Consider the following 11456-nt stretch of genomic DNA (forward strand, 5'->3'; position numbering starts at 1 on the left):
TAATGTAACTGAATATTCAAGGGAAAATTGAATTTCAAGTTTTCAAAGTGGGTTGTAAAATAGGGTTTGAAAACCGTTTATATGGCGTAAAAGAAATGATCTTAAAATAACTATTGACTACCGATTTTGTCCCATCTTGATTAATTTTCTCGTTCTTATTGTGCGGAAAATATATTAAGATAGAGTGGCCGAAAAACTAATTTTTCAAAATTCTCTGATATTTCCCAAATAATTTTTCATTTTCGCTGACCAATAATATTTGAAGACCAGCATTTTAGGCTTGTAACATTAAACAAACAAAAAACTATAAACGGAATAGAACAATCACAGTTTGAAGTCTTAAGTTGCTTTATTATAACAACCAAAACATTATATTTTCACCTAACGCACCTGCATTTTCAAACAAATAATTACATTTTTTAAAAGATAGCTGATTTTCCAACAAAAAAAGATAAAGTTTCTATTCAAGAAGATCAATCTTTGTCTAAATAAACGAATTATCAATAAAGCAATTGAATTTGAAAACTAAAAAGAAGAATTGTCAACAAAAAATTGTTAAAAATAAGTTATAACAAAATTTAAAAATTGTAGAGAAATTGTAAACAATACAGCTGCCAACTCCCAAATTTTGGAGATACCATTACTGAAACGAATTAAATGCAAAGAAACATTTAAAATAATTAAGTATGTAAAAACAAGTAAATAAATTACCAAGCGAACATTTTCCGAATTGAAAAACTGTAGCCACACCGGGACGTTTAAGAAGCTATAATAGGGAAAGAAGGAGAAAACGTCCCCGGTGTGGTTACCGGTATGGGACCTTAAAAACTCCGGCTTTTGTCCCATTAGCGTGGGGTACCTGGAGTTTAAAAATGTAATGAATGATATTTCAAAAAGACAGAAAAAAATGAATCTTCAACCAAAAAGCTCCATTTTCAACTAGAACTAAATTTGTAACAAAATAATTGAATCTTTAACGAAATATTTGAATTTTCAGCCTAAAAAGAAAATCAATAAAATCAATTTTCTACCAAATGGTCTAATTTCCAGACAAAAAAAATTAAACTTCAACTTAAACTCGTATTTCCAAACAAATAATTAAATCTTTTAGAGGACAATTTAACTTTTAAGGGAAAAAGTGAATTTTCAATCCAAAAGGACCAATTTTTAACAAAACAGTGGAATTTTAAATAAAAAAGGATAGATATTCAAGGAAAAATGTAACAGTTGATATTTAAAAAAAAAAATCATCAAAATATCTCAATTTCTAACCTACAAAGATGAATTCGCAACAAAAAATGTAAGAAATAATATTTCGATGTACAAAACAAACGAATTTCCAAAAAATTTGCTCAAATTACAACCAAAGAGTTTAATTTTCAACAAAATAATTAAACTTTTACAAAATAGTTGAATTTTGAACCAAATAGTAGATTTTTCAACCTACAAAGATGCATTCTCAATAAAAAGTGTATTATTTGGTATTTTGAGAAAAAATTAGATTTCTATAAAAAATAATGAATTTTAAAGCGAAAAAGACGGAAAAACATTAATTTTCAACAAGTAAGAAAACAAATTTTTAATGAAATAGTGGAATTTTCCACTAAAATTATAAATTTCCTACAAAACGGTCCCATTTTTGACAAAAAATGGGAAATTTGATACCAAGGAGTTTAGTTTTCTATCGAAAAGCAGACATTAAGCAAAAAAGATCAATTTATAGTAAAAAATGAAAAGGTTACATTTTCAGTTAAAATAATTAATTTTTAGACAAAAAAGTGAATTTTCATCAAACTAGTTAAGTTTTGAATCTAAGAGTTAAACCATCAATCAGAGAAATACATTTTGAACGAATCTAAAATAATGAATCTTTAACTGGAATAGTTAAATTTTTAGTTAAAAAAAAATAATTTAAAAAAACGAATTATTAGCTAAAGAAGGTTAATTTTTAACTAAACTGTGGTGTTTTTGATCCAAAAAAGATCAAGTTTATACGAAATAATAAAGTTTTCAGCTAAAAATATAATCCTCAGAAGAAATCTACTGCAAAAAAAATATATATATCAGAGTGGCTCCTAAACTTCTTTTTCAAAATTCCCCATGTTTTTCCTGACCTACGCACCCCTATAAGATGAGGCAACACTGATTTGTAGTGGAAACGAAAAGAAATAACATTTCTATTTTAGAATTATCTTAAAGTTTAATACATAATATATGAATGAAATTTGGTCTTGATGCATAGAAGCAAGGCTTGTGGGAGGAAGTTTTGTGAAAAGTTAAGGTGATATATCATTTTAATTATTTTCTGTTTCAGGATCGCCCGCGGATAATGCGGACAGTTTAGAGGTGGGCGACGAGATTCTCGAGGTCAACGGTCGTACCCTGGAGGATGCGACTCATTCCGAAGTGACTCAATACATCCACCAGGTGATTTATTATAGCATTTGCTACATTATTCTCAACCCTTCTTTGAAACTCATATGGTCCATTTGAAATTTTTCATTTCATTTCAATATCACATTCACATTCAATGTTTTCAATTGAATAATCGATAAAGTATTGAGTCTTTGGACAAAATTTTTCTTCAAAGTTGTGGATTCTAAAGAAAGGAATATTTTCAGTTACAAGCGCATTTCTTTTTAAAATCAATAGTTTGTTAGAATAATGGGAAAAAGAAATTTTTTTTGGTCATACTTCGAATTTTTTTCAAAGGGACACATTTGAGCACACTGTCGAAACTCTAATATCTAGCTTATTATTTTAAAATAAAACCCTAGAAAAAAAAATGACAATTTGGATACAAATGAATCAACTAACATAATCCTCAATTGACACCCCTCTAAGTTTTGGTTTAAGAATCCAAACATTACTTTTAAGAATGTGTACATTATTTTCTGTATCTTATACCAATTTTTATAATAATTTATATTCTAAATTATTAATTTTTAAGAAATAACTACCATATAGGTTATTTTATTTTGCAGTGCATCAAATCAAGGACAATATGCCTTCGAGTAAAAAGAAAAAAAAGTGGCAACATGATGGGTAAGTTTCGTTCCAAATCAACACTTTTTATAGAAAAGCAGCTCAAAATAAACGAAAGCCCTTAAGAAGAGAGATTAATTATAATTTATAAAAAAATTGCAAAATGTTCTCATCTGGATATGAGTTTGGCATTAAATAAAAAATTTGTATTCAGTTTGAAGGATATATTGGCACCAATTTTTAAATTAAAATTAATCTCTGCATTCAATCTACGTCACGATTTCTCCTTATTTCTGGGCATTGATCTATAAACCAATGTGATCGGGAGTTTAATTAAATAAGTTATTTCTTCATTCACTCCAAGTTTTTACTCATCGCCAAAATCCCCGAATCAAGTAAAGTGATTGATAGACTGGGATTTATCCAAGAAGAAATATCGGGTTTAGGGGAGAGCTGTTGAAGTCTTTAGCAATTAAGTTTATTGGCAGATTTTATCGAAATTTTAATTAGACTGATAAGACATGTTTGTGATAGAAAGGGCATTTAATAAGTTTAGGTAACGAGTGTTATTTTATTTATTGAATAACTAAGGTTCATATTTTTCTTTAAACGGAAGATATTTACGTTGCGAACTACTTCCAAAATTTTTCGATTGGAATTTTATTAATTTCACAGTATAGAAATAGAAGCGTTTGAATTAAAAAGTTTTTGAACTGAACACTTCATTATTACGTAATTTTATTTAAAATTGCAAACCCTAACGTGTTAACGAATTTAAATTTTAATTCTTTATAATTTTTTTATTTCGGTCATTTAAAATTTAAATTTTTACATTTCCGAAATGAGTCTCATTTGGAGATTTTCTAATTTAAAATGTTGTGAATATGAATCTATTTTACTTGGTTCCGGTTACTGCCTTGAAATTGAATCATTCAAGATTATGTAATATTATCTTAAATTGTAAATTTTGAAAGTTGAACAGTTGAAATGAGATCAAAAACAAATATTTCGAAGTGCACGATTTTAATTTCAAGATTCTTCAATTTCCAATATATACTACCGTCATTTAGTACGTGAGTAGCCATTTTTCAGAATTGAACTTTTTTGTTAATTTTGGGATTGTTAATTTTATTAGTTCAAAGTTTATCATTTTTTATGTAAATATATAGAAAGCTATCTCAATTCTGAATAAAGAAAGTGCTTGATGAAGTCATTTTGACAATTCTACATTTCACAGGACCAACCTGCCCTTGATTATTGAACAAAATGTCAACCGAAGTACCTTTTCACGAAAAGTGACGAAAACCTCGCCCTAGTTTTAGCTAGAAAGTAGAAACATCTTCAGACTTGAGGAATGCGTTAATACAGATCCAACTTTTTAATATCCCACTTAAACTTAAAGTCCGTTACTCTAAATTGCAAAGCGCACATCTCAGCTCCATAATCTCTCCGGAGCCATACCTTCACTCATCTTCACTTCTAAATTCTATCAGTTTTAAAGTTCAAAGTTTCAAACCATATAACGTAACTCTTAACGCATTCGAACTTCATAGCGCCGTTTCCTCGGGTAGGTTCGCGACTGCTCGTGCCTCTCCGGAGCTCAGGTTCGCCAGGTAAATACCCCAGGTGATCAGGAGTAGGAGGTGGAGAGGCCTCCGTAAGAGGAGGCAGAGAATGCAACCTTCGAATCTACCCGATGGTACCTACGACCGGTAGTGTGGAATCGTCGATCGTACTGGTCACCGCGTACCTGTACCAACCACGTCTTCGTCGTCTATGTACATTCATTCTACATCGTCCCCATAAATTATCATAGTCCCTCCACAATAACAAGAATTATAATAACCGTTCTGTGCAGCTTGACAAGAACAGCTGAGCTCGTTCAGCCGTGTAGTCACCAGGTGGGAGTGAAAGCCAGCCTTTCGACGAGGAACCAGGCACACGCGAGTCCAAGATCACGTATTACCTACGTGGTACCGAAGCACCGTAACCATGTTGTGGTCCCTCTTTCAGATGATCTCCATTGGTCAGAAGAACGCTCAGCTTCTTGGGTTCTCGGATTGTCTTTGAAGAGATCAATAACCTGAAAGGTTCAATCTGGAAAAGTTCGACCGTGAATCAGTGTGATAATAAAGTGTTGACAGGTGTAACTTGTTATTGGAAAGATAGGAACGAGTTAAAACAAAAAATTTACAAAAAGGAGTTAAACTGACGAAGAAGAGTGTTATACGTGTCTGTGACGTGTCGCGAGCTCGGAAGCGTGCCACTGTCGCGAGTAGGTCGCGATTAATTCGCGCAACTTCCACACGCTTGGTTCGTGCTTCAACCAACTTGATACATTGGCTAAAGTCTATAGCACATAGTCTGTGGAGTTATGGAGTATAGATGCTGGTACTTATGTATGGATATTGGATAACAAGCTGGAACCGGGTTCGGCTGATAGATTAGGCGTGACCCCATAGAGATAAGGAATCATCTATTAGTAACTAAATGAGTACTATGTGATGTTTGTTATTCTTTAATGAGTTTATTGGTATTCAAAATTTAATATTCAATATTCTGTATTCTGGAAAGTATTCTTCGCTATTCTTGAAAGTGATTTTTAATCCTTGATTACCTCCTTGTTTCCTCCATTTGTTGATTTCAAGTCAGGATTTCTTGGAGAATAGGTTCTGGATCTTAGAGGGGAATATGTGGGAGATGATGTAATAGGGAGGACGTAAGAGAGGTCCCAAGAAATATAAAAAGGGTGTAAACTGGTTTGAAGCGAGTGTTGTGTTGTTGTTGTGCTGGGTACTGTCAGATAATTGAAGGGGGTTTGAACTTCGATTTTTATTAGGGAAAAGAGTTAGGAAATAGAGGCAGGAAAGCAATCGGAGAATATAATCAGGAAACGGAATAAGGGAATAGAATTATTGATGGCAGAAAAGATTGATGTTCTTATTCATGGTATATTTCGTTTCAAAATATAGTCTAGTATCGATTTATATAGTTTTTAATGAGATCAAAATGAAACAGTAATAGTAAGAAAAACTAAAGGATTATAATAAATGAATAAAAAAAAATAAAAGATAAGCATTAGAATGATTATTAGAATATAAAAGTATTTACGTACATTTTTGTTGAAGTAAATTCTGCAAGAAATTGATAATGTTGGTTCTTATGTTAAAAGAACTTTTAAAAATTGATAAGTATAGGATGAAAATGATTTTGGTTACTTAGAAACTGTATCTGTTTTTTTATTACCTCTTTTTGTTATATTTTGGATCTCATGCTATTGTTTTGTATCGCCTGCTATTATATCATTCGGTATCATCTGTACTGAGATTTAATCATTTTCTACTGTCGTTTACAATGTCTTATCGTCTATAAAAGATAATTATATACTTGGGGATAGAAATCATTATTGTATGTTGTCAGTATTTAAAAGCAGTGAAAATTGAATAGAGATTTATATACTTTTGTATTGCCTAATTGGCATTACTATTTTTTTTAAATAATCACTGATATTCATGATTATAATGATATGTTTTCAATTATATCTTTTATAGTGAGCAGTTATTGACATGAAATCTCCACATATAAATTATTTTTATATTTGTTATTTCATACTGAAAGTGTCTGAGGAGTCCAAAGAACTGAAAAAATTATTTCCAGGTCTCTAAATAGAGACCGAGAAACAAGCAAGTCGCTTTTATATTGCCGTAGGCGACAAGAGAATTGTTTTGAATCTCAACCTTCTGAGGACTGAAGAATGTTCGCTTTTACGGTAGATTCCTATGTATTAAGAAATTTCTAAAGTTCTAAATTTCTCCCTTAAGTCCAAACGAAGTTAAAATAATCACTTTCAAACCGAAAAATCGATAAATGTAATTTATTGTAATTTTTCTGGTAAAATTTTAGGAAATTAGCAAACCAAATAGGTTTACTTTTTCAAATGTTTTGGAGATTCATATATTGGAATTCAAAACAATGAATTAATTAAATAGTAATAAATTATATTCTGGTGGCGTTCACTGTTAAACGCAAATCCTCAAGAGTACACCAAATTCGATGCAGTTTGAGTTGCACGTCACAAAAAAAACAAGGAGGAAGACATGTTGCAGATAGCGTGCGAAGTGGGGTAACTGCAACTTTTTTATTTTAATTGGAAGTAATCAGCTGACTATTACCCTGCTTAAACGATTACCTGCAACGCTTCGTACGCCCAATTTTGTCTGTGCTTTTTGAGACATAAAAACAAATGAAAACAATATTCATCTTTCTGGAGCAGGTTTCACCACTGAAAAAACCTTGATTTTAATTTCTTTTTTGCAATTTTAAATTATGCATGCGCGCAAGGTTTTTAGTATGATTGTAGGTTCCCTTATCTGTTTTCAACGACATAGAAATGTGTTTATGCTTAGGTAAAAGTGGCACTCTGGGTCTCTTTTTCAAAAAAAAAAAAAAAAACCTGGCCTAACTTTAGCGCAAGTAAATATAATAGAGTTCGGGGAGCCTGGGTAGTAGTCCGAATAATTATGTATAGATGTCCTTTAACGAATGTAGAAATATCTTCCAGAATAGGAATTCTGAAGTTTAAAAAATGCTCTAACAACTAATTTTTCGGTAGTTAAGCAGACAACCATCCATATCACTCACAATAATTTCCATAATCAACTGAAATCCAAACCCCATTTTCAAAGATGTATGCTATCCATCAAAAGAATATTCCGCAAGAAGATGGCCATTAAAAATTAGTATAATGATGATGTAATTTAGAATAATCTATAGATTTCATCCAAACACCACTGGTGATCTTAACCCTAATCCATCAGCAGTAATGCCAATCTTTTTTGGAAGATCAAGTATCATATAGTTTATATCTTACAGGCATAACATAGGCGTTCTTCGGAAATATTGTGGATGTAAAAAGCATATCCTTTTTATCAGACTAGTCGTGGTTCCAGCGGAAGATTCTACTCCGCCCAGCTAAAGTGGTGCTATAGATTTTAGCCAAAACACTTGTGTTTACTTGTTGATTCAGAAGTCTGGTTCCTGGAGTGACATGATGATGGTATTGGTGATGCTGTGTTAAGTCGTGTGTGGGCGCGTGTTCGTGCGGGAATAATGCGAATGTTTTCCCGATGAAGAGTAATGATCGTGCGGTGCACGGTGCGTGTCGTGCGTTATCCAATGAGCGTACAACATACATGTGGCCCCAGGTTCTGCAGGATGTGACGCTGGGGGCTTCTGAGTGGAACTGAGGTGGAAGAGGAAGAGGAGGCACAGGAAGAAGAAGAGGAAGCAGATGTAACGACGAGGAGGTGATGCCGGAACGAACAGTGACCGCTTGTTTTCACCATTTTTCGCAAACATTCCTCCATTTAGCACTAGAAAGACAGAGGTTTTTTCAGGTACATATAAAAAATCGTGATAATAATACTAGACACTGTAAGATGAAATCACCACGGTACATTTCTCTTAAAAAGGGACTGAAACCCACGAAAACGAATCGGTATGTGTCCAGTGACTAGCGAGAATAAGAACAAGCAATGGGTCAAAATAACCCACCTCGTTAGTTCTAGGGTTAAAACCCCGTTGTATAGCCCCCTTCATTTATTATGATATGAGATTTAAAATCTGCATCAATTATTTACAAAATTTTCTACATGTGGCAATTTCGAATTTTAAGATGTTCTTGAAGTGTCCAAATATGATTTAAACGTCTGTAGGGAGATCGTGCCAAAAATAGCGTGCGAAATGGTTATGCAAATCTAATTGCTCTTGTGGGATTAAAATCAGATTAGAGGGATTTATATTTATGCAATCAAGGATACGACCTCTTATACAGCTGCATAACAATACATGATATCTATGTTGCATAAGAATAATTAAGATTCAATATTAATTACTTAATTGACGTTAAAACCCTCAATCGTATAATAAACTAAATATTCCTTAATATATTGAATAACAGACCTTACAAAGTCCATAAGTTAGAGAAAATATTGACCAAAATAGATTTAAACTTAATATTTACAATAAGTTGGAAAAATATACGTGCAAAACAATCAAAATTTCAATCATTATAAAGAACATCCCGTGTGGAAATAACTCCATTTGACCCTATTACAAGTCGGGCACTAACCGGGGGCTAGTCGGGTCATTAATTTTTATAAAGTACCCAGTCGGGGACTAGTCGGTGACTAGTTGGGCTTTTTGTTGTCAAAATTTCAACCGGGTCCTGGTCGGTGGTTGGTCAAGGGCTGGTCGGGCCTTTTTGTTCACTAATTTTCGTGTGGGTAATCTTCAGGCTCTGCTCGGGTTATTATTATGTTTGAGTTTCCGGCAAGGTCTTATCAAATGAGGTAATATCTAAAAAAGCGTAATGATTTTTTATTCTAAAACACTAAGAATATATTTAAGAATAATTTTACACAGTTTTTTGGAGAAAAGATTCCGTAATGTTAAAGTCATCTCAAACATTCTTAATACATAATTATTAAGTTATTAATTTTGTACGAAAATCAAATTTTTATTAAAAGAACGATCAAAATCTACAAAAAGATGTAATCTTATTTTTTTGTAGTATTTTTTAGAAAATTGCGAATTTCTAGGAAAGAAAATCCATATTGGAAAAGAGACATATAGATGCAGGTGAAAAGTCCGCAGGAAGTCTTAAGACTTTAAATTTGTATAGATGCTTTTATTTTAATTGATCTGAAAGGTTTGAAGAGCAGTATACTAGTAGTAAACTATTAAGCACGGTACAGTTCAGATTTCGCTACTACCTTCATTTTAGTCTTGCGGTTCTGGACTGATAGCTTTATAGAAAATCCGCAAGGGCGCGACGTGCCACCTCTCGCGCAACAGAAATGACGCGTCGAGTGTTTAAGACAGCATTCCACACGTAACTAAGCATAATTACCTGGAGCAGAGACTACCGTGACCAACATGGCAGTTTCTTCAGAGCGAAGATCTTCCATTGTTGCCTTCCAGCTGAAGTTTTTTTTTTTTGAAATTAATATTCTACAAATGTTGGGGAATTTTAGTCACATCAATTTATGTATTTTTAAGCGTAGGATATGTTCCCTATTAAATCTTGGGTAAATTTGAGCACTTTTAAATATTTAAAAAAAGTTTATGAAGATTTCTGTAAATAATAAGTGTTTTGACAAACTTTTAGGGAATGTTCCAAAGATTTTGGGGAGTTTGGTTAATATTCCACACGAATTTATTATCATATGTCCCCTACGAGTACCCGATCAGGCCACGACTAGGATAAGTCGGGCCACCTGACTAGCCCCCGTTTAATCTACCGTGACGCTACTGGTCGGGGGCTAGTCAGATGTCCCGACTAGCCCCCTATTTTAAGTGGGGTCAAATGGTCGGGAACCAGACTAGTTCCCAATTTGAATTTCTACACGGGATTTGTAATGTATGGCATAGGAAATCATTTCTTGATTACTGAAGTTTAATTATTACATAAGCCGCTCGTCAATACATATTCTCGACTACAAAATCGATAAAAAGTGGTACGTCTGAAAAGCATTCATAATTAAATAAGTTATTTTCAACATTTAGAGGCTTTTACCAACGACACTATAAATTTTAATCAGTAAGAAATGGGTCAAAAGGATCAAAAAATGAAGATTTTCTCGGATGAACAGAAAAATCTGACGAATTCTGAGAGTATTCACAGATTCATTTGGAAGTGTAGTTTCTGCATAAATCCGGAAAAACTTTTGTTCTAAAAACCAATAATAGTTTTTTTCTCAGTGTTACATATTTTGGAATAGCTGAATATTCATTAATGTCAATATACATTTCTTATCGGAAAACTCTTTAACAGCGATAAAGCGAATCGTATATTTCAATTTCATGATTGAACGTGATCTTACCGGCTTTAAAGAAGTATCATGTTATTTAATATTTATTATTTTGCTTTCTTCTGTATAAAACATAAAACATTCTTACACATTTCTTTTATATATTTATTTTGAATCAGTTAAATTGTTTACAAAAATGGAAATGCATTTTTTAAAAGTAAACTTTAAACTATTATAAGACCAAATGCATGGGATTCTTTTCATTTTTGCCCTATTTTGCTAATATCTTCGTAAAAACTAATTTTGTCTGTATTGATGTATTTGAAAAATATTGTTTTTATTTGTTAAGAACTATTTGATGATATGATAACATGATATTGATTATTATTCAACGAAGTGAAGTTAGTTGATGGTTTCAGTGATTTTCTTCAACAAGACAATTATATTGTAATCTTAGAAAATTCTAGCAATTTCATAAACGAAACACTTATGATTTCAGAGAAAAAAATGAAATTGATATTTGGAGAAAAGTCTGTTATTAATTTCTTTTAAAAATCTAGATCTACGAGGGTAGTTCAATAAGTCCTTAGAATGACCAACAGATGGCGCGCGAATCGCTCCAAATCATCTGTTTTCAGTCAGCACCACTCCCGACTAGAT

General features: G+C 32.4%; 1 protein-coding gene across 1 annotated transcript in view; it reads left to right on the forward strand.

Annotated features, from left to right (window-relative positions):
* Positions 1–11456, forward strand: part of LOC117167059 (MAGUK p55 subfamily member 5-A) — a 181262-nt gene that overhangs the window by 7990 nt on the left and 161816 nt on the right. Inside the window, exons 2-3 of the mRNA XM_033351645.1 lie at positions 2315–2427; positions 2985–3045. Coding sequence (XP_033207536.1) covers positions 2315–2427; positions 2985–3045 — 174 coding nt within the window. The remainder of the gene's footprint in view (positions 1–2314; positions 2428–2984; positions 3046–11456) is intronic.

This window comes from Belonocnema kinseyi, chromosome 2 (assembly GCF_010883055.1).
Source record: "Belonocnema kinseyi isolate 2016_QV_RU_SX_M_011 chromosome 2, B_treatae_v1, whole genome shotgun sequence".
Classification (NCBI taxonomy): Eukaryota; Metazoa; Arthropoda; class Insecta; order Hymenoptera; family Cynipidae; genus Belonocnema; species Belonocnema kinseyi.